Below are 27,477 nucleotides of genomic sequence, written 5' to 3' on the forward strand. Positions count from 1 at the left end.
CAATTTGCGTGCCTTACCATTTCACCCTCACCAACCCCAGCTCTAAAATCACAAATGGCAACATACTCTTTGCAATATATCAAAATAAAGCTTAAAGATTCAAAGATGAAGTAAGAGAAAAAGAAAACTTTGTACTCGTAGAAGAATGAATCAATCAACAAGAACTAATTCAACACTCGTGTAGTACTGTTGAAGCAAGAATCAAATTAAATAAAATAAGTATTAATGCAAGATGTGTATCAGGCAGTACTTTTTTCACAAGTGGGACGTTTACGCGCACGAGCACAGCGAGCAAAAAACAACTAGTTTTCCTAAGTGTGGTGTAATAGTTATTTACGAAATGAGTGCGAGAAGACACTCTTTGCGCACGAGCGACGAAGGAGCGAGTGCTTCATTTGGGCGAATGTACCGAATACGTCTTCTCGCACCGAAGTTCGTACAATATTTTTTGAAACGAACATTATGTCTGATTTATGAATTGGATAGCACTTGTCATGGGCCATGTCAATCAAATTAATAGCGATTTATTTTCACTCTTTCGAAATTTTCATCATCCAAATTGGAGAAATGGCGTTTTTTAAACCAGAGATTATTATTATCAAGTCAAATTATTTTCAGAGTGCTCAAAAAGGCGAATGCTTTTTGGATGATTTTGAAGCACTAGTGCGCGAAATCGACGTTCGCGCACTAGTGCTTGAAAATCATTCGAAAAGCATTCGCTCTAGTGCGCTAATATCGATTTCGCACACTACTATCCTGTCGCGAAATGTCATGAGTTCAAAAAAATACTTTTTAGCCATTCGCAGTTTGTTCTTGAGCATCTTTTGAAATGTTGTTTGAGTGTACAAAGAGGATTTAACCTTTTTAGTATTGACGAGATCAAATCTGATTGAATCTAGCAACATTAAACTTAATTGTTCCCATCCCGTAAGTCGGTTGGGCCCTCTCCCCAATTCGGAAAAAGTATTCCCGCTCCTCTGCCCTATCGTTTGGAATGCTCCTCACGCCGTCCCCAGGATATTATCGGCTTAACCGCAAGCCGTCTCATATTCTCGGCATGCGTTGGCGGTGTCCACGTATAAGAAATCAGGGACCGCTGAAATACACAAACTTGGTTAAGACGTCGGCCGCGCGGCAACTTGTTCAAAGGGAGAGTTTTACTTAAGAGAAGACGTTACCTGATCACAATTCCGACCGCAGCTCCTTTGGCCGCCGTCTTAACTCGCTAAGACGGCGGTTTGCGGCGGCTGCGGAGGCCGCGCAAGACGTGCCCCGACATACTGCATAAATACATTCGGGATGTGCGCCCCCTTCTATTCTCAACCCTTCGGGCCGCAACAGGCATTAACAACTTCCTCATAAGAACACTGCCGAATGACTTATTCACGGGGCTCTTGTTTAGAATCGCAAAGTGGTCCTTATTAAATTGCGAGGAACGTGCGGTTTTTTCTGTTAGTATTCATAGAGTTGGTAAGTGGTTTCTTTAAAATGCAAATGGCGGAGCTAATAACCGGACGAAGGAGTGTGGCACGATTGTGGAGGGCTCCAGGCCGGACAGAAACTAAGAAATTTCTTCACATTTACACATTTACGCCAAAACTACAGTTTTCATTGAACAAAAGCTAAACCACAATTACTTCTCTTCTAAGTTCTTCTTCTCACTGTCTTCGAGGAATCAGGAACAACGGGCTTGTGATAGCTAAAATACGAAATAGATACTCCGTCGATTGTAGTTCCATATTTTGTTGAACTCTCTTTGAGCCCTTCACCTCGGAGCGTGTGACATGACGCGTGACGCGAGACGGTGAAACTAATTTAACTACGTTGTCAGTTAAAAAATTATCGAATAATTCCAGTTGGTTTGAAATAACAGAACGAATAAACATCTGGTAACATTTAAAAGCACAGCTTTTATGAATGGCTAATTCATCCCCGCTCGTCTCAATTAACTCCAGCACCAATTAATCGAAGCCACGTGGTGTATTTTTTCACCCGGCGCCCCATTCCGCATTCAAATGACATGGAAATAACAGCGTAATGTATTGCTGGTAGCAAATTCATTTAGGGCTCAGTCATGAATAAGATTGCGTTAATAATCACTCCATAAAGACGCAGCCAGACATCACGACAAATGGGGCAAAAACAATGCCATCCGCTTACCGAACGATCAAAACATCTTATTATGCCCCCTCTAAGTGACTCCGACACGGCCAGACAACGCCCCAAAAAATCCTTTCTTCATTTATTTACTTTCCACAGGTCCACAATAAATATTTATTGGCCGGATCTATGAGAGAAACTTTGCCGAGTGCTCCCGATAAATCATCGGCCACATAATTTGCCGAAGATAATTTATTTGGGCGAATGGGGCTTTTTTCCGCGGAGGCGGCGACGAAGGAGGCGATTTTATCGCCGGGTTAATTCTGAAGCTTCGGATGGAACGTTTAAAAATAATTGGACGAAATAACTGAACAAGTCAGACTGATTCATTGAATGCAGCTAGACGACTTCCATTACTTCCAATAATTAAACGTTTTAACCCGAGGTATTGTGTATTTATCAGCTCCAAACAGACATTCTCTCTTTTATGCCACCTCGACATCTTTGAAAATTAAAACGACTTGACGGCGAGAGCGAACGAGGGCTCTCGCTGTCCACGCCGCCGACAGAAATTATCAGAAATTGTCGCCTCCGACGTAGAACCATTCAACAATATCTCCACGAGAAACGATCCAAAGTTTATTACAGCTTTATATAATGCATAAATAAACAATCCGGTCCTAGCTAAAAATCCCATGTACTGTTTTCTCAATTTCGTTGTACGTCGTAAAATTTTATTGCATATTATGAGCGACACAAATGGTTGGGTTTGAAAAGGTTGGGAAACGGCGCCTGCCATTTGCTCCGCAAGATCTTTAAGTTGAAGTTCCATAAAATTTTACGACCTACAACCAAATTGAGAAAACAGTACTTTCTTGCGCAGGTTCGTTTTGTACTGAAGGTCATTCTGCTGAATAGTATGTTTGGTTGCCTACCTCGTTATTAATATTTCTGAAATATGGTATGGTGGTGCGAGTGTTGGTACTGTTTAGTAAAAACGTTGGGTAGAAGGGATTAAATTTAGGAGAAGCCAAAGCGGGAAGCAATTAGTGGAAGGAAATCTTCGGGATGTGTGTTCGGATTGAGATTCAACCGTCGCACTCTTATCAATATTCAAACAATTTTTCATTAATCTTACGCTTAATCTGAAGGCAACCTAATCACCGTTTTAGACTTGGAAAGTTCAGTAAGCATCCAGTGGTCTAATTAAGAAATCTGCGGCGAAGGCGCTGAAATTCCTTTTACCGCGCTGAACACACTCTTTGCTTATTCCGCGCGCATATTTAATTATGTATAGATATTCGCGGGGCCATCAATATCTTAATAATGTAGGGCATCTATATTCAGAGGAAGCGGCATACTTTACTTTTGTTTTTGTTTAACCGCACCGAGGAGGTTTGTAAGTTGCACGTCAGATTAAAAGTTTCACTCGAGCTGAGATTGGGGACTAGGAAATCAATGGGTTCGTTCTTTAAAATTGGCGAAGCATTAATTAGGCCGGAAGCTGCTCAGACATTTCCAGAATATTCCAAGAAATCTCTGGAGGTTGTGTTGAAATCGTCCAAAATAAGAACAACGTGTGGGGACGTCAACTTCTTCGGAAATCCCAAGAAAGCGAGTAAATTTGTGGAGTTTAATTCCAAGCCAGGAGGTACAAAATTTGCTACAAAGGGTCAAGGACGGCCATTTTGAAGCTAGTATAGTTTAGGTGTGAAAGAAGTTCAAAAGCGCGCCGCGAAATAAGCCAATTTAGCATGACTTACTAGTGTTAAAAAATTGTAAATATCATAAATAAATTTTCATTTTCATTTTAGAGACTGGCATCACATAGTAAAGCTATGAAGAAGCATTGAAGTTACTAAACGCGATTTTTCCGACGGCCACCCATCCAAACATTGACCGCACTCGACGTTGCTTAACTTCACGGATCGAATAACAGTGCTTTTATGGTAGTTGGGCCGCGGCACAAATTTTATTAATGAAAGAATATTTATTATTGAATGATTACAAGGAGAAAACAATAATTAAGTATGTAAAAAATCTTTATTTATTATTTATACATTTTTATAAACATTTTGTCATAATTCAACTTTTTTAATTTAAAATTTTTTTCTCTATTTCTAAATTCTATTCATTTTCAATCTGCTACTTTTTTATTAGATAATAAATTAGTCAACATTTTTGGGTAAATTTTTTGCAGATGTGGGAATCGACGTGGACAAATAATAGGGAATCCTTTTTGAAAATAATTGGTGTCCCAGTCTCACGTATTCCCGCACCCCCTCGAGACCTCCCAATGAAAACATCCCCGCAAATTGCCTGGAAGTTTCACTTTGCAGTTGGTAAGAATGCGATCATTTTCCGGATTTATGGAGAAACAAAGGTAATATATAGGGCCATTTCGGCCATCGCCCCGAAGTTATAACAATGCCGTGCGTCTCAGCAGGTGACATTCCAATTGCCTCCGCACACCTGACTTGCCTCCCTATCGCCCTTAAATAATCGCACCCCTTTTTATCGGGACGATAATGAAAAACTCCGCGTTGATCACATAACCGTCCGGAATTTTGAATCTGAGGGGGTGGCGGAGTTGGGGGCGGTACAAAGAAGGGTTGAGCGGGTGCCGAAACCTCATCCGTCATCCCTCTTCATCGAACGGTCGTGGCTTTGGTGACAAATAGCGGCTTTGTGCCGCTCCGACAATGGCTACTTGACTTCCGGGCACTCGCCGGACTCCGGAGTGATTAAATGCGAAGCAAACGAAAGCATATGCGGCTCCGGCTGGACGTCTGCAAGGGCTGAAGGACCCCTCGACCGTTCGTACGTGGACGCGTTTTGTACATCTCTAAGGAGACCGGCGCTTTCAATGGAAAGTAATAATTCAGGCCAGGCCACCGGATTTAATAACGTACACTCGAAACCGGACCGGAACGCACAAAAATATCGGCATTGTGGCTTCACAGGTGCGCCCGATAAGGGCTTGACTCGATTCATACATTCTCACCTAATGAAAACGGTAATTTTACGTACTCACAAGCGGACGAAAAGTAACTCTTTTTCGGACGCACTTTTTCGAACGCACTTTTTGGGACGCACTTTTTCGGACGCACCTTTTCGGACGCTGACCGTGGCGCACTCTGTTGGTCTGTTTAGTAAGTTAGCACGAAATCTACCAGTTTTAAACCAAAATGCCTTTTATTTTCTCAAGGAGGTTCGTCTTGTAATACTTCCAAACAGTTAAAAATCAGCTACTCTACATTACATTGGGTAAAAAAAACCGTTTTTACCAAAGAATTTTGCAAATATTAAGTAGATGGTTTAGTTGGTAGCTCTGAAAATTGAAAAATGGACGCCAAGATGGCCGTCAAACTGGTCCGAATCGTATTTTTGTTGTCGTTTTGTTCCGAGAACGCTTTCCGCGTCTATTCTATAATAAAATGAATATTAAAAGGCAATTTTCCCGGAACAAAAGCCCGTTAATTAAGTAGTTTTTAACGGGGTAAATATTTAATAATTTAATTCCCGTCACGGCTACCTCATAGTGTTTCCGGTGGCTTGTTCATTAGAGTGGCCACCGTGGCGTGGAGGAGCAGCAGCAGGGACGCAAGCAGTAAAGTAAGGGTTAGTTAGCATCGCTGGAGGGCGGTATAAAATGCAAGGTTCACTGAAGACACGAGTGCTGCTTGGTGCCAGGAGCGGAGAGACGGGCCAAGATAATAAGTCAGCAGGAATTAGCTAGCAATTCACACTGGAGAGGTCCCAACCTGGATGTACAAATGTTCCCCCACGTCGGTTGCACTTAATAGTCCTGGACTACATTCCTGAGGATTTAACGCGAGACGTCATTTACCGAAGGATTTACCGAAACTGCCGTCGTTCACGGCCCGAATTAGCCAAAAAGATCGTGTTTTCCGACCTAAGCGCACTACACACCATCACTAAATTACCGAAGGATTTTCAAGACGATTTTATTAATGGCACGTGTCGCGTGTTTCTCCTCGAATTAATTAAACATTTGTCGAGAGTAATTAGATGGAATACGGTCGCATTTGGATAATGTTTGTGACGAGGTTTTTTTTCGGTGGAGTTGCACGAGACCCATAAATTCGGAGGGTTCGAACGAGGTGGAGCTCCTTTAAGGACGTCTCGAAGGAATCGCGACTCTTACGTGAATTTTAATACTCTGATGGCTGGATTTTTCAATAAAGGGGGCACGGAATGATTGTCACAACGGCAAATTTATGTTTATTCATCCGGGGTTAATTCACGAATCGATACAGTTAGATTAAAAAGGTTAAAAGGTACAAAAGCTTTATTTCCAGAAGCAATTCGTGAAATATCACTTTCGAGCATTATTTAAATTTGAAAATTTTACATTCAATACTCTAAAGGATTATTAGCATTAGCTAGAATTCTGACAGTCTCTCAAACTAAATATAATTTAATTTATCTGAATATCAATAATTAATTTTTTATTATCTACACTTTAGCTTCTAAACTTAACTAAATCTGATTTTTCAGTGTTTTAATGATTCAACAAAAAAAACATTAAACATTGAATATTGGATCTAGTTAACTGTAATTAGCTTAATTTTGTTGCAAGTTAAATTTGTTTTATCGAAGATAAAGTAACAAGACCTAATTTTTTTATCGGATAAATTTTTCAAATTTACGAAAACTTTTTGCATTGACAATTTCACGAGTTGAATTTGGGCATTTTTATTCTGGTTAGGCGCGAGAGCTTTAGCTAGTAGTAGAGTAAAATTGTCTAAAGCAAAAATATTTAAGTGAAAATTGGGAAATTTATCAGATATTAAAAATTTGGACGCGTTATTTTTGGCAAGATTAATTCCAGAATACAAACTTTAACGTTAGGTAATTATTTATTTATAATACAGTTATTAAAAACACAATTATTAAAAACAATATGAGAATCTGACAGGAGTAGCATGCAATTTTAATCACTTTTGACAGATGACAGAGTTGTAGGACGTTTTTATCGCGATAAACATTTTTGATTGGATGAAAGCAAGCGCTCTGATTGGCTGAACACGCACGTTTGATGTACGTGGGAATTAATCAAAGTTAAATGACGATTGAAATGAACGTGAGAACATTTGAGAGAACTGTTTGCTTTATGGAAAACAAGATTTTGAAAAATATAAAATAGAAAAAAAATTGTGCCTTAAAGTTTTCTTTCAAACTAAGATGTTTTACTACCGATGGCCTTATTTTTTTATTCCAGTTGTTTATATTCAAGGAGATAAGAAAAAAAATTTCAATTCAAAAATACTAATAGGTACACAGTTGGCTTTTAGCGTTGTTTATGGAAACGCTGAGAAAAAAACTCCATTAAAACCTCATAAAAGCCCACAAATACATATAAAGCACTTTTCGATACATTATATTACTGTTAATACTTGAGTCATTATCCATCATAAAATTTTTCTATTGGTAGATTTTCCGCATATTCTTAATGCAGAGGCTTACAGTAATAAATTTTATATTTTTTACAAACGCCTTTCAAAAGATCAAAATCATTTATGGAATATTCTCCAGTGTCCAGTATAAATTACATTCGAGAATGCGAGTAAATATGTAGCTTTATTGCGGAACAAATTACAAAACCATAACTTTTGATAATTTTCCTATTAAAACTAAATTTGTTTTATGAAAACTCTTGATTAACTAATGGAGAAAAGAAAAACTTTCTCAAAAAATCTCTTAAACGGTTCATAAAAATTTCGTTTTACAATCTTTCACTAAAACTGTTATAGTATATTATTCTATGAGCGGATAATGATGGCTTTTACTCGTGAGGATGATTTTGTGTCACGAGCCCCAGGAGAGTGGCGTAATTCATCCGAGCAAGTAATAAGCATTATCCGCGAATAAAATACTATATTTTTTCTACGGCTATGAAGAGAAATTGATAAATAAGTTGCATCATTAGACAAACTGAAACTGACGTTTTAAAATCATTACTTTGTATACTTGATAGCATTTGCGATTGGACTTCATAATCTAGTTGATATGATATTTGCAGTGAGTTTTGAAATTATTATTTGACGGGCCGTGGGTAATGAATCCTGTTATCCAATGAAAAACACTTTAATAATAATTACAATATTATGCAATAGGAGAAAAAAAACACATATCAAACATTATACATGCTTAAATGATTTTTTTATAAGAAAATAAACTCCATTATTAATTAATATTTTCTATTTGTAAGATTTAGAGAGCTGCTACCAAAAAATGTTCGCATAAATCAAATTTTAAAAATGTCTGTACATTTCTTTTCTTTTAATTTTTCAGCATTCACCTTATGATGTTTTGACACAAATTATTTATTACCAGTCAATACCATTTGGTTAATATTTTAATGGATCGTTTCTCAAGAAAAACATTCAGAGAAAATTAATTTATGAATATGAAAATGCATTATTGTTTCTGTGTTTTCTTTTCAAAAATTTAGTCTAATCAGATAGCTGCCCAGTTAACCTTCAACCAATGACAAGCGTCTTTGGTGTCCACGTACTTTCAATTTCATAGTAATTTATTTTTCTAATTCTTATTTCGAATTATTTATTTAATTTCTAATTATTTAATTCGGAACGTAAAGTTTAGCCGAGGGCAATAATCATATGAGGGGTTATTCTGTGGTATGTAACATATTTGAAAATAAGACAAAAAGTTTAAACCTCTCTGCTCTTGAAATATTGATTTCATTGTGTTGTTGTGAGAAGAGAAAATATCTAAAATGATATTGGATGACATTCACGTGGCTGCCGACAAAGCAAGTACAAAACAAATTCCATCAAAATCAAGAAAGAAAAAGAGTTATATGAATTTGTGTAATGGTGCGCAAACTGAAGGAAGTTTTGCAGAAAATGTGCTTCTAGCATTTTTTTTTCGAAAAATCAAAAATAAATTAAGTTAAACAGTTATGAAATTTAAAAAATTAGTTGCTATGATAACACTTGCTTATTTTTAATTAATTCCTTGAAAAATGTTTACTCTTCAATTCAATGAAAAAAGTAAATGATTTTTTTCAAAAAGAATCTTTCATTATTCTTTTTGCATTGGACAACAACCTAAGTAAAAAAATTTACATAATTAATTCTCACCTACGTATTCAGCCAATCAGAACGCTTGCTCAAAAATGTTTATCGCGATAAAAACGTCCTACTACTCCTACTACTCCTCCTAATAACTGTACTATTGCGGGCAAAAAAAGTGGGACATCAAATTTCTGTCAGTTTTGAAAAATTCGATGTAGTTCAAGCTTTATTGTCATTTTTTTGACACTATTCCAGCTGACAGTTTAAAAATTTATTTTATACTCCTATTTTCCTTTTCGAAATGCCTTCTTCTTTTGATAAAGGTAGAGTTTGATTGGAACTTTGCATTAAATAAATATTCACTACGTGCTTACTTACAATCATTCCCTACAACCTACAATACTTAATGACAACGTCAATCAATTCAAAGTAGGGTTAGAATCAGGTAAGGGTTATTTCACATTAAAAGTCAAGACAATGACGTTGATGTCCCACTTTTTTTGCCCGCAATAGTACATATTATAAATAAATAATTATAATTAACGTTAAAGTTTGTATTCTGGAATTAATCTTGCCAAAAATAACACGACCTAATTTTTTACATCTGATCAATTTCTCAATTTTCACTTAAACATTTTTGCTTTAGACAATTTTATTCGTTGATATTTGGGCATTTTTATTCAAAGGTTAAACCCTCGAGCTAAAGCTCTCGGGCCTAACCAGAATAAAAATGCCCAAATTCAACTCGTAAAATTGTCAAAGGTAAAAGTTTTCGATAAAAATATTGTTTCACATTTTATTACTAGATACTGAAAAATGTTCTTTAATTTTTTTGTAATTTTAGACTTTTGCATACACTTTAAAATGTATTTCTTTTGCACTACTTGAAATCATCTTGCTGGAGTATTTATGTATGTATTTCAAGTAAGTATCAATAGATACCATAGCAACTATTTGTTGTCACTTTTTCCATTCTATCTTGTTTAAAATCGTAGTTTCATGTATTTAACAGCCAACACCGAACTCTATGGAAAATTCATCCGATATTGTTTGTACTTTTAACTAAAATAACGTGGCCAAACGTGAACACGAACACAGAAATAATTGCGCCGCAGTGTAAATTTTTAATCGATCATCGTCAACTTCCAACGTCTAAAGAGAAAACGAGACATGTTTTCCACTTTTCAACGAAAACATAAATATGTAATATGAAAAATTAATTCCGGGAGAGCCAACAAATGTCGAGAGGTGGATCCTTGATACGATCCTCACCAAATAGAAAACAACAGCGCAACAAAACTTTGAATAAATAATCGAAAAGTGTGTAAAATAAGAAAATAAAGCACGTTTTCGAATCGTGCATCATTAATGGTATTTTGTGTCGGGTTCGTATTTTTCTCCGATCGGACAAGGAGCAAATGAAGCGGTATGATGCGGTGGGCGGCTCCGGATAATTCGAGTGGCGGAAACCCCCGATATAAATAGTATATAATTTGGTGATTCGTTAAGCGGCGGCGAAACACTGTAATATTGACAAAGTGGCAGAATTTTTATTTTTCACGGGACTATAATCAGCCGTGGAGTCCATCCTCCGATTTCGAACGGAGCAATGATGTCACGCGATTAAAGCGTGGGAACGGCAGCATCGGGGGCTGTTTGCTTTTCTTGGCGGCGGTCTTGCCCCGTCCACGCACTCACATAAGCCTTTCGGCCGAAATATGCAGCGCTCCGGGTGGAATTCCGGGCGAAAGAGCCGAGTCCGAGGTATGTGAGTCCATGTCAAACGAATCGCTTCACAATCATTCTTCGGTGTAATTGAATTGATTGCTTAGACAAACGCCCTCAAAGGCAGAAAGCAGCGGCCACTCGGACACAAAGCATTCCTCCTCAAAACGTCATTAATTAAATTCAGGGATTTGTTTTTGCCTCTGAGAGAGATTTGATTCCCTTTTTGTTCTTCAGATGTGTGTACAGTTAATAAGGTTAAAACGTGTGAGGCCCTCGACTTTATGTTTTTCTCTGGTTTCGCCTTTAAGCCTTCACAGGGGATCAAGTTGATATTAAACCGGGACGCTCTCTTTTACTTAATACGTGTACTCGCCGCTTCGTTCCGGATTTTTCTTTGATCTACGACGACATTTTCGCGGAATCACTAACGTTATTTTAATTAAATTTACTTTGCACTATACCGGGATCAGGATTTCAGAGACACGAGATTAGAGCCCACATCGCAAACATACCAGGTTTAAAGAGACGTTTTTACGTGTGTGACCTTTGCTCGAGGACTTTTTGTATTCTGCATCCGTTACAAATTATCATAATTATCTCCACTCTCTATAACAGGAAAATTAATGCAGTTGGCTTCCGCAAAATCACTTTCAATAAATAAGGAGGAAAACTTTTCACCGAAAATAAATACACCACTACGATATAGTAATCGTACAGCGGTAGAAACATTTTTCAGATAGAACCTACTAATCAGGTGTTAAAAATTGATAGAAGATTTAAAAAAATAACAAGACATTACAAACAGTTATTTGTGTATCAAGGCCAAAAAGTGCATCTTTTTCGTCCGAGTTTGAGTCTTCTGGCCGAGGCGCAGCCGAGGCTTTAAACAGGCGACGACAAAAGGCACTTTTTGGCAGAGGTGTACATTAAATTTTTTAGGCGACCTCACGAACTACAAAGCTAAAAACATCATTAAAAAAATTGCAAGTTTATTTTGTAAATAGATATATTTATCAATAAATATTAACAATTTTCTTTATAGTGTTTTTTAATTTTTATCAGCTTGCCAACAAAACGAGCAATTTACTAAATATTTGCAATACAATTACTTATTTACAGACCAACAGATGTCAGCGTCCGAAAAAGCGCGTCCGAAAAAGAGTTACTTTTCGTCCGCTTGTGAGTACGTAAAATTACCGTTTTCATTAAGAGTGCCTAAAAGAAATGTTTATTTCAAGTTTTACCAAGAAAATCTCTTTCTTTTATGTTTGTACTCCGTTAACCCAAATAGATTAAATAAAATTGAAATGATGTTGGTTTGAACGTCGTCGCGAAGAGTCAGATATCCTGAGACTGTTCACTAAAAGAACGTTTCAATTTTTTATTTGATTAATTCGTCTGCGAGCTAACTAGCCTGTCATATTTTGAGTGGGACCTCCGTCTGAGAGTGACTGAATTTTCCCTTTCTCAGTCGGGAATAATCTGGAAATTATCCATAAAATTCATCCGAATGATGTTAATTATATTCCCGCGGCTGACTGGAATTAAAGCAATAATAAGTGGGTCCAACGTCCATTAATCACGAACGGGATCCAAATGGCTTACTTCAAGGTATAAATCTCAAGATGTCCGTAACAGGATGTAAACAATAGAGGTGAAGAACCCAGGCCACGGAGACTATCATAAATATCTTGAATTTGTAATCTGGCACTTTGCTTAGTTCGCCTTCCGCTCGAGCGCCTACATTCCTTCTATTATCATCTCTTGCTCGAAACTTTACACTGATTCAATAACGGTGATCATTGGCATCGAAAGGTATGCACAGAGGGAACCCTTTACGAGACGGCGAAGGCTTCTCCTGATCTCATTTTTTGGAAGTCGTCGAGCGCGAAGGCCAGCTACAAAATTTTCCGAAAAAAAAAATTCCAAGACCCTTTTAAAACCTTCAGATTAGACAATAAGACATTTCTGTGGATTTAGAGAGAGAACAATGAAGAAGGTAAAAAATATACACATATGTACATATACAGGGTTAATCACGTAAGATGACGAGCCTGACCTGGTAAAAATGCAACCAAAAATACATTTTACAAAACATTCTTTGTGTTTTGGTATTTAAAAATTAAATCAACAATCCAAGAAGGTATTATATTAGTTTGAAAGGTATATCTGTCATTGCATTTTTCGTTCATATTTTATATTTGAAAATGATCCTACTTACCCATTACTTTTGACAAAATATACAAAAGGATAATAAAACATACTACACTAAAAAATAGTACTCTTCTCTACTTTCTTCCAAAAGCACTTTTAACTTTTTTTTCCTAAATTTAGGTACTTTAAGTACTTAAGTCAGGTATAATTTCCAAATTTTATTTTTTCAAAAAACATATTATTCAGTCATTTTTTCAAAATACAAAATTATTAATTAAAAGTATGTATTTCTGTGAAATTTACAAAGTTGACGTAACATAATCAATGGTTTAACATCTCGTCAGTATCCTTTTAAATTTTAATTGACAATTTTTTTTGCACAAGAATCTCTTACAGGACTTTTTTGTAAAAAAAATGAAATATATTTTTTATTTATGAATGTTTATCACATATTATATCCCAAGTGCAAAATTTTTTATCGAAAATTTTTTTTCTAATGAACGAAAACATCCATAAATGAGGTCAGAAGATCAATTATTAGCAAATAAGAGCACGAGCCGAAGTCGAGGGCTTTTATTTGATAATATGTAATTGGTCTTCTGACCGAATAATTTATTGATGTTTGAGTTCATTAGCAAAAAAATTGCCGATATTAAAATTTTGCACGAGGGGTATACGGCTGATTATTTCCTGAATAGAATGAAACCAAACGCATTATTTCCAATCCTTTTTATTCAAAATAATTTCAAAAAAAAAAATCAGTTACCTACCGAAATTTTTTATCAGATTATTGCACATGTGCATTTTAGAGAAATTTTATCGGGTTATTTTTTGTTTTCTCGTTTTGATTGGTCAATATTTGTCACGCAATTGGTTGCTAAACACATGAAGGAAATAATCTTAAAAAAATATATCAAACTGTGACTTTCTAACATATGTTTTTATAAATACATATTTATCGTAAATATACTGATTAACTTAAACTATATGTATTTATCAATAAATATTTCAACAAATATCAAAATAATTAAAATACACATCTCTACTAAAACCTCAACTCCATAACGTATATTTCTGGTATAAATCGGTACATTAGGCCCTATTCCACATTTGTACTGAAGGAAATTCTCAGAAAATTGTTTAAACAATTTATGAAAATTATTAAAATTTTGAAAATTTGGTTTTTGGACCATCCATAATTCGCCTCCGTATCGAAAACTACGGCAAATAAAGTAAAGTTGTATAAAACTTTATTGTCGAGCATAAAATTTTTTACAAAATATGAACAACGCCCCCCTGGTAGCAATAATAGTTTAAATGCGAAAGACGTGCAAAAATGCCCCGCGAAATCCTGCACTTTCGCCTGACTTCAGGTGCGGCGGTTTATGCTGGGCTTTTAAAAATCGCAAATCTTGTCATTTACAAACGTTTGGAAATCTACCAAAATTGATTTTCATGGTTTACCTCACAAAGATTGATCAATAAATCCAGACAAATTTTAAAATTTATTGCGAATCCTGAATTAAATCTTTCAGAAGATTGTGACAATTAAAAAAAAATGTTTGCCACTGATATTATATGACTGACTATTATAAAGGGCACTAAAAATAAAAATGTATTTCAAGAGTAAAAAACAAATCGAAATTGTAGGCAAAAAATCATAGATAAATCAAATGTTTAAATTAATTCTTAATCCAGTGACACTCTTGTAAATAAAACTTAAATAGTGAATAAAACACATAATATTTATTTTATTAAAAAAAAATACAAATTTATGTTTCTATAAAAAATCCAGTGGACTAAAATATGGTGTTTTCTGTGAGAATTTAATTCCACTAGTTAGGAAGGAATTGATAACACGTACCGTAGATGTAGGGCAACGACAAGGAGCATTATCTTGTTAAGAGGTACCTAAATTATTTTTTCCTTTTATAACATTATTTTCCTTTATATCTGTTTTCATTAAAGGTTATTATTAGTGAAAATTTTTTAAAAATGTGATGATGAGATTTTTCACCCTATGTCAAAAGTGTACAATGTTGTCAGCTCTATTTTGAGTGTAAATTGCGGTGTTGTGGTTCTTTAATTAAAAAATAGACTATAGTTATTTAAGTAACAAGTGAGTAAAGTAATACCTTTTTCACGAGTAAGAAAGAGTGAAAAATAGTTGCTTTACTCACGACTTGCATACAATTTTTTTTTGGCACCAGTAATTTTAAATAAATTTGACAAAATCTGTATCATAATTTATTTGTTAATTTGTTAAAAGTACAGTATTGGGCATGATTAATTTCAAGTACAGCTCATCCTGTTTTCTTCCTCACTCTCCATCATAATTATAAAAAAACACGTTGTCTTCAATTAACAATGACCACTATCACGAAACGCAGATTTGACAGTTTATCGGAACAAATGTCAAAGAGTGGCGTACAGAGCACACTACTTTATATTTTATTTTATAATAATTGCATTAAAAAATGACACGTTACGGCACTTTTTTTAACGCGAATGCGTGAAAAAATGAACCACTATGGTACATTTTTAACGCTTCTGGACCGATTCAGAAATCACATATTTTATAAACGCAAATGAGTGAAAAAACATGTGCATTATGGGTAATAGAAAAACTTCTGTTCCCCTTGTATTTTGATTATTAATTAACCAACAGATATGAATGATTAACAACAATAAAATATATCTGGTAGGTATGTATTTACGGTCTGATTTTTCTGGGAATAAAAACCTTCAAATTCGAGTCCCTAATTCCCGACAAAAACCCACTTATCTATTTTTTCCCGGCATCGAAACACATTTAACGTGTCTCTCCCTTGGTCACCCGCAAGAACCTTCCCATCCATACAAGTGTTGCCATGACAAAAGGGTTGAAGTAAAAACTACCCCGAACTTCGTGCACAAACGGCAATAAACTAATCCTGGCAATCCGTCATAAAACCGATAAAAACACCCCCGGGAAAAAATATGATATATTCGCCCTAATTTAGAGGCAGTAATTAAATCATCCGTCCTAAAAAAACCCAGAAGAGAAGAATCAAAACGTGAATTATTGCATCGCAGGCGGCGTCGACCCGAAACTCCTAGGGCCACCTAGCCGCTGGTGGCCGAAGCTGCGATTCCACCAATAGCGATGTCTATGTTTGTCGCGAGGAATTGAAACGAAGAAATGGAGGAGAGCGAGAATGGGGACGAATGGGATGGGGTGCTACGAGTCACTCACCTTTTTCGGGGGTCCGATGAGGGTCCTCCTGGAGGCCGTTCTGGACGTGGACGGAATCTCGAGGAGATTCTCGATGGAGTGGCTCTGTCTCTTCTGTCTGCCGGCCATATTTTCACTGCAAGAAACAGTAAAATATCTGCCTTCAAGTCTGCGTCAAGAACTTTGTACACTGTTGGACAAAATCGATATCTTATTACGAAACTTTCGGAGTAGTTTGGAAACTTTTATAAACAATGGGAGTTTGATATCGCAGTAAACAACTGAATACTGATCAGAGGAAACGTGCTCGCCGCCAAAAAGAAGCGTTCTGAGGGCGGTTTATTAATTTCAGACATTATTGGAGTTGAATTTTTTTCACCAAGTCGCCGCTTCACGCAAACTGATAATTAAAATTATTTTTTAACTTTTTTAAAGTTGTTCTTTTTACATGGTTCAAGCGGTTAGTACATCTACTCTTAATGAAAAATGTGAAAGCCTCAACAAAAATTTAGCACATGCGAAGCAATAATTATCAACATGTTTAGAAAATTTCAAATCAATGAAAGTGGTACAGATTTGACCATTAGAGAGCCATAATTGCTCTGTATCTTTGCCAATGAAATACTTTCAATTACAAAATGTACGCCAAATTTAAGATTTGAGTATTTACGTAATTTTATTCGCTCAAAGATTTACATTTTAGTAAAATTCAAAAATTAAAAAAATTAGTCGTTAACAATTTATCTTACAAATAATCGTCCATAAATGGTTCTTGCAATATCTGCTACCATCAATAAGTATAGTCCACTTTTAGAAAAGTCACTACCTTCCAAATGAAACGTTTTTGCAGTTTTACATAAATAGTAACTCTTAAGGCTGTTGCATAGTGGTTGGCCAAGCAATAGTAAAGATCGCTAAACGGGTTTCCGTTATTTTTCCACGGGTTTATGTTTGAAGCTACGGTGACAATATTTTTTTTGTTAAACTTTAACGTATCTGAAGGGGGGAGCTGCCTCAGTTTTTTGAAAAATCGCTTCATTCTTTTTAAAAAAATTAATAAACGTTTCTCACCAATTTCCGTTATTTCTGCTCAAATTTTTAATTTGAGGCGATCTAAAAAGTGCATTGGATTCACAAGAATGTATCTCATGGAGCGACACTCTCAGTTTTTGGAAAAACAAATTAGACTAGAAGAAAAAAAATAAACAAAAGTTTCAACAAAACGGGTGAAATTCGATTATTAGGCAGCCCACTATACTTTTAAACTACAAACCCGGTTTGTGTTAACCAGTGATAATCACCGAACAGATATCATGTTAAATGGAATTGTCCCAATTTTCCATATTCCAGATTCCATATAAAAAACTAGGACAAAAATAACAACTGTTCAAATCCAAATTTGGCAAATTTGCACCGTTTATTTCAGGCTTGCTAACAAATAGGTTAAAACTATCGTATGATGACATAAGACAAAAATGCCACGTGTGACACTTAGAAACATTTGTTTGGCGAGCAAAACAGTATTCTTGCTAATGCTTGTTAGCAATTGCTCGTATAGTAATACCCTCCCTCAGGCGTTGTCTAATTAGGTATTTTTAGAATTCAGTTAGATTCGGCAATACAGCTGACAAGATAACTGTCAACAGTGATTGTAAAAGTCAGTTTTATTTTGACTTTATTTTGACAAGTAAAAGCTTGATACAAATGTAAGAAATTTTGAGTGTCCCAGTTTTTTTTTGTCCACCAACCGTACATTTCTAATAGGTACAGGTTTTCTATTCGAATAAAACAAAATTAGACCACTTTTTCAAACGTGAAAAATTGCAAATTCTCGCAGGGAAATAAATTTCATGACTAATCCCCACTTTTAAACGGAATACAGTACATACATATATATCGAGTGTTCAGAAAAACCCGTGGTTAAGCATGACGTAGTTCTTTCTCCTTCACAAGCGCATACCGTTTTTTTACTTGGTGCACTTTAACATTGCCTTCAGATACATAACCTCACTTTGATAACCATTTGATTGTAAAACAAATAATTAATTTAAAGTGAAAACCATGAAGAGGCACTCCCGTTGATTAGTTTCGAAAAGAACTGTTTCTGCAGGAAATAATTCACACCACTGTTTATTCGCTACATAAATGACGTTTGGCACGTGTGGTTTGACACCAGAGCTACGTCGTACGTTAACGTTAACAAAAGCAAGCACCAGGCAGCCTAATCACAAATTTTTTGAACGGTTATATTTTACTCAAACAGCATAGTAAATACTTATTATTAAATAAAAACTAATTAACTACACTACATAATTAGTTTTTACCATATCTGAAGTGTACGAGAGTTTTATTAGGATTAAATTAGAAATTAATACTTCTAAGACAGCATTTTTCTCCAATACTGAAAAATTACAAATACAGTGATTTAGATCCAAAAAGTGTAATTATTTAATTCTTGCATTAATTCCAAGAGTACAAAAAGAAATATCGCGCCTTCAAATAAATATATATTTAGACTAGGCGTAGGAGACATTCTAATTCTTTTATCAGTGTAAAGTAATTTTTGTAGGTAACCAATTATTCTCCGGAGTTGCATAGTATGCATAGTAAGCTTTTTCCCAATTTCATATTGTCATATTCCGCTGGAAAAATGTTGTAAACAATTGAATTTCCATAGGTTGCTCTAAATATAAATTTATTTGAAGGCCCGTTATGATTGGTACCAATCAGTTCATCAGACCCCATTATACATTTGCACCGAAGTAGATACTCAGGCAATCGTTTAATATATTTATAAAAAAACTGTTAAAATTTGAAAAATCATGTTTTTCTATTTTACGTTTAGAATAAGTCTATTCTAGCACCCAAATGACGTCATTTGAGTGCTTTAATAGGTCGTTGACGTGTTAGAATAGACTAGTAAAATTTACTGTATTGATGTTGGTAGCGTGAAGTGTCAACTGACAGACGTCAAAAAAATAAATCTCGCAGAGAACAAAGCAAATTAATAAATAACAATGAACAAAACGTTTCATTTTCATTTTCTTCTTTGGCAGTAAATTTTCTAACGTCTTTTGTGCAATTTGCCTAATTTGCGGCGGCGTTAGTGATAAACTTTCTTCAGCATTCATTTTCAAACATCAAATGCGAAAATAAAAAAAATCTGACGTTTTAAATTAATTTTTTTCACAGCCAGATAAAAAATGTCACCAACCACCGCAAAATTCCCTATATATGAGATTTTTATTTTTTTATTTATAAAATGGTATAAAGCGGCAAAATAGAAAAAATAGTATAAAAGATTCGTTCCAGAATGTCCTTCAAGCACTCATTTGTTCCTCAACTCGCCGCTACGCAGCTCGTTTCGGAATTTCAAATTCGTGCTTGAATAGATGCCTTCTGCAACTAAAGTCTGTTTTTTAATCAAAGAACCACGGCCTGTTGATTTAGGTTTGCAGATATAAAATTTTTCTAAATTTAGGGAATTTAATGATATCTATTGGCTATTTCTGCCAACGCCTGTCATTTTTAATGTCCTTGAAAGTACGCAAACTCGCAGCTAAAATTTGAACGTGTTATTAAAAATGTCTCGCAAAGTAAGACAAATTGGTTGTTGTTAGTTGTTATTAACTTTATTAAATTGCTGCGCTACTAATATCTCTAATAACCTCAATTTTTATATGATGAGATTTTTCACCCTAGCTCAAAAGTGTACACTGTTGTCAGCTCTATTTTGGGTGTAAATTGCGGTGTTGTGGTTCTTTGATTAAAAAATAGACTATACTATTTTGAACCTTTTGTATCGAAAACTGCAGCAGACAGGGTAAAGTTGTAGAAGGTGTTGGATTCCCTCATGAGGTGTGACCTTGGAAACGAATGCGGAGATATGACTCATAGTCCATGAGAAAATCCAACATCTCTACAATTTTTGTTGTTGCAGGTTGCATATGAGAATTGTCTTAATAAATCTAAATGTTGTCTAAAAACTCCGGAAAAAATTCACACAGCGTTTAGAAAGTGTAAATAAATGCTTAATGTTAGTTAAAAGTGGTCTTAGGTTTTCAACGCTAAAGGAATTTTGATTTCCACTTTGTAAAAAAGCGTTTATGAAACAGAAATGAAAAACCAAAAACTGTACTAACTTACGCAATTTGGGTGGTGTATACTGTATTTACTTGTACAGGGTTATTCACGAGAGGGGTACTTCTGAATTTTTATTTTGCCGCAACCAACAATACAATGGCAGTGACTACTAAATCAGATGTGTTATTTCTTTTAAATTAGAAATCAAAGTAAGTTGAATAGATTTGTCAGAAATGTCAGATTGACAGATAACCTGTATTTAATCAAAATTCAACAAATAAATTAACAAATTAAGTTAATGTAAAAGGTGTTCGAAGTGTCTACCATCGGCTTGGAAACATCCGCAGCGGTGACAGAATTCCTTCCACGCTCTCCATAAATGAGGATCATATCAGTCTTTTCGTCGTTATTGTAAAAACAATTTTTTCGAATTGACAAAGATTTTTTGCTTTAACGTCAAAGAGACAGGACTAAGAGCCGTCGTGGATTCAGTTATAATTATTTTCAAAATTTGAAATCAAGATATTGTTGCAATGTGTAAAATGGGTTGCGGCAAAAAGAAATTCAGAAATACCTCTCTCGTGAATGGCCCTGTATATTAATTAATTTGAAACTACCAGTAAAGTGTAGTAATGATCTTAGCAATTGCAATAACGTGTTATTCTTGAAAAGGAAAAGTTAGAAGACCTGTTTGTTTCTAAACTTATTTGTGTAGACTAAAGTCTGTATCAGTTTTGCGATCTCCTCCGCATACCAAACAAAGACTTTAAAGTTAGGTAAGTTTCAACCCATGATTCGGTTGTCCCACGTTTAAGTATTCTCAATTCAATCTTCTTCCATTTTTCATTTATCCTAATTTGGACCGTAAAGCTTTAGTGAAACTGCAAACTAATCAAAAACTATCTTATCATTATCCTGGTCTTGGTGCAGCCTAATGTACAGGGTGATTTTGAAAGTTGTGCAGATATTTTAATCACAAGCTACTGGCTTCATATAGAACTCGGAAAAAATATTTAAAAAATTCTATGTGTATTTTTAAGATGTGCCGAAATTTTACCTACGAAGTTGTAGGACAACGTAGAAAACTAAAAGCAATTAAAAAAAATTGTAGCTCAAAAAATAAATGTCATTTTATTTTTTGACATAGACTTTTTTAAATATTTTTTCCGAGTTCTACATGAAGCCAGTAGCGCGTGATTAAAATATCTGCACAACTTTCAAAATCACCCTGTATGTACAAGCGTGGGGTGTAAGACTTGTCGGGATCATAAATTTAGCGCTTGCAACCTCGTCGTTTTTACTTTTCCATATTTGATCGCGATAAAAATTAAAAAGCAGACGGCGGTGGACAACAACATCATTTTATTCACAGAATAAACACGAATCAATTATCTGATGCGCGACGAATAAATCAGCGACCTGATTTGCACGTGTCGCGTAATTCTCAACGCGTTCATTTTTGTCGACTCGTTTGGTGAAAGTTTGTCGACTTTATCAAGATCCGAATTGATCCGAGATTCGCGATATTCCCCCTGATTCGACTGTACTATCGATCCGCTTCGAAAACACCTTTCAGCATTTCAGTCTCCTATTTTCAGTAAAGTCCTCGCTCGCAACTTCGAAACTTTCCCCGTCTCCCTGGCTCCGGCAAACTTTTTCCGCCGCTCGTGTTTACCTTCTCGGATGAGGTAATTCAGTTTGCTTTCAATTCCCGCAAATGATTTAGCGTTTTGATAATTTTTATAATCGTCCCGAAAAACTTGGCAAACTTTCGGACACGTAAAGCGATCGTCCGTCTCTGTCGGGCGCGCTTTAACAGGTGTCCGGAGCGGCCCGACTTCCGGTTGGAGTCGCAGCAGAGTTGGCGGAGTTGGAGTCCGGGCCCGCCGGAGCGGGAGCGCGAGTTGTGGCCGGCGGTCCGGCTTCCTCCGGCAGACGAGAGAGAGAAGGAGCGGCGCCGCGACGCTCACGACGCTCCCCACGTCGACACGTCACAAACATAACCTAACCTAACTCGTAAACACAGCGAATAAACACGCATGCAATTTGGAAGTTTCAAACTCGGACTAACCTGCGATTCCGGGGCCGGAGCGGCCGAAAGGGCGCCGGACGGGGGTCGAAGGACTCTCCTGAAAAACCGCCGGACTTTTGCGAAACTTCGCAAGAAGTTCGCCGAGAGAAGGGGTAGTTAAACGCGTGTAAAAAACTTTTAGAGCCCGGACTCTTACGGGCATGATCCAATATGGTAGTACTTCAGTTATAAAATTGTCAGTGCGCAGCACCCCGCAAAATCAATAATCCCCCGACTTGCTTATAATATTCTTCATACTTACGGTGCACTGTTTGTTCGACGCTGCATCCGGACACTCCGGCCTTCGGACGGCCGGAACTCGCACCCGGAGTGAAAAGCGGTGGAGTGCCCCCCGGACTTTCGAACTGCCCTCTCCGGGGTGGATTTCGGCCGACAATCTGCAACTTTTTTTGTGTTGGCGGCCACTTTACAAAGCGTTCGAGAAATGTCAGGAAGTAAAACTTTTCGCGCATGCGCACCGCGCACTCAATAAATAGATTTCGCTTATTTATATCTTCTTATTCCGGACACTAAATTAAGAACGTTTTCAATTATGCTCAGGAGCGGATGCTCCCGTCATCAGATTAATCTGCAATTTACGCATTCCAAAAACTTTGTAAAAATAGCATCGACGCGGTCTTGGCCAGTCGAGGGACATCTGTTGCATCCACTGTTAAAAAAGAAGAGCCGCGGTGGACCAACACCTGTTCTGGTATGCTCGTGCTTTGTTGCAAAACGGTCAAGTGTTACAGGGGTATTTCCAAATCCAAATCAAAACAAATTACTTGTTTTCCACTTAAATTGTACTTTAAGTTTGTTTTCTCGGCTCACTCTCAAAACGATTTTAATTGTGATCTCCATGGTAACAATTTTTTGGCACGAATCTGCTGCTTATTTGTCTATTTTTTCAGCTGGGATCCTTCATGTTGAATCATAAAGGAAAGCGGAACGTTGAACGGACCTAACCTAACTTAATTGCTGTTGGCATGTTTAAAGCACCACATGTTCTGATTTTGAATCGTTACATAGTTAAAAGCGATCAGAAATAAACGATTAACATTTTTACACTTAGAAATCCAGTTGTGTTGAATTTATCTCGCTTTTATCTTAACAACATATCAAAACTTTTATGGCAATTAAGTTAAGAGTAAAAACTATTGAGTTTTATTTGTTTTTCTTGATGGCACGCTGAAAATTGTTCCATGATATTTTTATCGTTGATATCTATTGAAAAAATGAAAGCTTCATTTGAAAAAGTTTGACTAAGATGTGACTCCGCCTTATTGTGACGGCACAATCCGTTGAAATGTCAATAGAGTAGATCAGAAGGTACGCCAAAAGTCCGCGTATCTGAACTAGCTCAAAAGTACAAAGACGTTTTAATCCTAAATGAAAAAATGAAACGATTAGTGTATAGCAGCTTTATGTTATCTATTTTTATTAGAATCATCAATTTTGTAATTATTTTTAGTAATACAATTTTTAATAAAGTAAGTATTTCTATAATTTGCTTTTTAAATTTGAATGTACTGTCGCGGGCAATAAATTTTAGTCGTCAATGTCATTTCAAAATTTGGTTAGATTGTCACAAATTTAAAAAATTTCCCTTCCTGATTATGCCCATGTCAACAAAGTGTCAAAAAAATGAGAACAAAATGACAATTAATGTCATACAACATGATGATAGGTTATGACATTTACGACTGTTTTACAATGGAGCATTTTCGATTGCGTCAAAGAATGACCTTGACGACCAAAATTTATTGCTCGCGACTGTAGGTATCCTTGCTACAGCGACTATTTGCTGTAAATTAAAAGAAGATGTCTTGTACTATTGCGATCAAAAAATTTTGGACACTAATGTCATCGTGCTGTCATACGTTCTAAAACGACCCTTATGTATTAATAACCTCAATTTTGATTGTGTCAATTTTGAAAATGTGAATGTCAGATTTACCGAGAAAATATTCAAAAAGTTGTAAAAATCAGACAAATGGAATAGAACGAGGTTTTAATTAATAAAAAATATAAAACAAATACCCAATAGTACTCGTATATTAAAAAAATTATATTTTAAACCGGTGTCAAATTGACAACAATTTCATCTTTCATGTGACAGTTTCAATAAAGCATGATTTAGAGTAAATTTTTTAATGTGACAGAAGTTTGATGTCCAAAATTTTATGATCGTAATAGTACTAAAAATAGGTCATTTATACCTAACCGTTTCATGATTGCATGCATTACACTAATTAAATTTAATGGTTGGTTAGAAATATGTAATTGTTGCCGTAATTATCTCTATGAATTAATTATACGGTTAAATTTAATAAATACCTACTTTATATCTGTTTTTGTTCATTTAGCCACATCTAGGTTTGCTAAAAAATCTCAGATACATAACCTCACATTTAATAAATAATAAAAAAATCATATTTTGCAAAGAAAAGTTATTCTGGCTCGTGCTTGTTCGCTGAATAAATGACGTTTGACAGATATTGATATGGCTTGACAGTTGATGAAGTTACGCGTACGGTAACGGAAAACAGCAACCAACAGACCACTTACCACAACTTTTTGAAAGCTCGTTAAGTTTTAACCATCAATTAGATGTTACGGATGTTGGTGTTCTTCTACTAAGCACAAATTAAACAGTTTTCTACATTATCTACTTACTTAAAATGTGTGTATTAGTTTTCAGTAAATCATAATTATACACAGAAGAACACACAAATAAAACAAAGAATTTTGAAATGCAACAAAAATTTCAATTTTGAAAGCATTTCTGCAATTGTAATTTGGTTCTGTCAAAATTAAATTAGCATATTGCTTTACCTGCAGGTTTTAGTGTAGATCAAATTGAGCAAGAAAAAGTGACCATAATGTGAGGTCAAGCCCAAAGATCGAACGTAAATAGCAACAAAATAACTGTCATGTGATCTCGTTAAAATTGCTAATGAAGCATGAGTAATTATCAACTACAGTGGATTCCGGTTGATTGTTCAAAAACGAAAAACAAACTATAAATAGCAAATAATTGATTTTGTTTGTTAATTTTTACTCTTCTTGGAAGCTTTATTATTTGAATGTTGTATTATACGGGTTTTAATGATTGAAATCATTTTTTCTCCCTACCGGTTAGAAATGTAGGCTGTGGATACCTCATTTGAGGTGAGAAAATTCAACTTTCTCGCTAAGGTAAGAAAGTTAATCATGAAATGTTTATGGTAAAACTGTACCAAAATACAAATGTCAAAAGTGTCAAAAGTGAAATAAGTTATTGATAAATGAAAGCCAATTCAATGAACTAAGTTGGTAGGTCAATCATATAATCTGGAAAATAAACAGATAAGCTAGGTAGGTAGATTACTTTACTCTGTTTATATCAAATTTTCGAACAAACCTCAAATCTTCAAATGCGATGACAAGTTAATTAAACAAATAACACAGCCTACTATTCAATTCTCAAAATTTTCGTTTTAATCACGAATATAACCATCTTTTTTGACTTTTTTCAACAAAGTTGTGCCGGTAGGGAAAAAAATTGTATTCAAACCTTGTTAAGAAAGTGTCCTTGCAGACCTTAGGCACTTACAAACCTCGTCTACGACTCGGTTTATAATCTTTGCCTGCGGTCTGCAAGAAACCACTTTCTTACCTTGGTTTGAAATATACTATTGTTCGGTTGGCAAAACATTCACGAAATTATGTTGGTACACTTGACCATCAGATTCAAATATGACCGTTCAAAAGTCAAAATGAATCAAATTGTCATGATTTATTTTTAGAATCTTAACCTAAAAAGTGAATCAACAGAATCTTTGACAAATGACTGGGTGTACCAATTATTCGGGAGTGCCAACCCGCTCAGGTTAGGAATAACAGAGAGGACGACGACGTTTTGAATATATTTAAGAAATTGATTGACTTTTGTGGTGTCACAGTTGCTTCTTGGATCTTTTATGTTCCCAAAAGAAGAAAAATAAATTCTCTATCCTGTAATATTTTAACAAAAATTATTATCTTTTGCTTTAAATAAATTGTCCGCCGAAAAAGTTTTGTATATTACACGGCCAGAAATTGTTTTGTAAGTCCTCGGCTAACGCCTCACGCCACAAACTCTAGCCTTCAGAGATGTAATGTTTAAAATTGATTTTGTTCTATTACTCCTAGATCCTTAATAAATATGGCAAACATGTTATTAGCTCTTTTATATGTTTAAAGCATGGTGCTCGTAGATAAATCTCATTGGTTTGGTAGACAGAATGGAATGTTTTATATTTTTATGGTGAGTTACGACCGCTGGCTCCATCTGTGAGTTAGCTTCGCGCACGCAATATCTGCGATTGTCTGTCCGATTTTGCATCAACGGAATAAGTAATTACGCGCCCATTGAGCCGAAATTTTCCAGAGGCACTAAAATAAATGGTACTGTGAGGCGGAAGTGATGGGGGGGTCGCAGCAGAATTCCTTCAAGGATATGCTGATGTGGAATTCAAGGCAATTATCCCTTTCGGCGGACGGGCTGTATTAGCATTAAGGAATGCAATTACCAAGTGTCTATTCTACTTAACCCTTCACCCTTAACGGGAATGTGTTTCAAGTCGCTTTTCAATATCGCCCGGAAAAATCGGGACACGTATTATCAGCGGAGTCGCAAAAGGGAAGCTGCGACGTCGAGTAATATCTCCGATGAATTATTGATGAGTGTGCGTGTAGAGTCGAGTACTGAAACGAGAAAAATAAACGTTTAGAGTCATTTATGTGGAGAGTTTTGTATCGAGGCATGCTGACCTGGTTTTGGTGGCATCGAAAATGATGCTGGTTTAATCTTCATAAATTAGAGGGAAAGTTTTGGTCGAACAATGGTCTTGCTATCCTCTTAAGAATTTTGTTGCTTCATACTCTACCTCGGAATAAGAGATTTCAAGCAAGTTTTGCAATGAAATGAAATTTTTTCAGTATTCGATGAAATTTTTGAAAGATCTTGTCACGATAGTGGATTTTATGGTGGGAAAGTTGAAGAAAACACAAATTTTATTCAGTTGCAAAAACGTGTGGCG

At 35.7% G+C, this 27,477-nt stretch overlaps 1 protein-coding gene and 1 long non-coding RNA gene across 2 annotated transcripts in view; one reads left to right on the top strand and one right to left on the bottom strand.

Moving 5' to 3' along the window:
• The window catches only part of LOC138127435 (myelin transcription factor 1), a 282,760-nt gene extending 259,530 nt beyond the window's left edge, over window positions 1-23,230 (bottom strand). The window contains exons 1-2 of the mRNA XM_069043515.1: window positions 22,677-23,230; window positions 16,282-16,396 (exon numbers count right to left, since the gene is read on the bottom strand). Of these exons, the coding sequence (XP_068899616.1) occupies window positions 16,282-16,396; window positions 22,677-22,702 (141 nt within the window). The 5' untranslated portion in view covers window positions 22,703-23,230. The remainder of the gene's footprint in view (window positions 1-16,281; window positions 16,397-22,676) is intronic.
• Window positions 3,068-24,742, top strand: LOC138127439 (uncharacterized). Its single transcript, XR_011158233.1, has 4 exons — window positions 3,068-3,286; window positions 3,915-4,128; window positions 4,301-4,483; window positions 23,326-24,742. It is a non-coding gene; the product is annotated as an uncharacterized lncRNA (long non-coding RNA).
• Window positions 24,743-27,477: the final 2,735 nt, after the last annotated feature.

The sequence above is a fragment of the Tenebrio molitor genome, chromosome 3 (genome assembly GCF_963966145.1).
Source record: "Tenebrio molitor chromosome 3, icTenMoli1.1, whole genome shotgun sequence".
Taxonomy (NCBI): domain Eukaryota; kingdom Metazoa; phylum Arthropoda; class Insecta; order Coleoptera; family Tenebrionidae; genus Tenebrio; species Tenebrio molitor.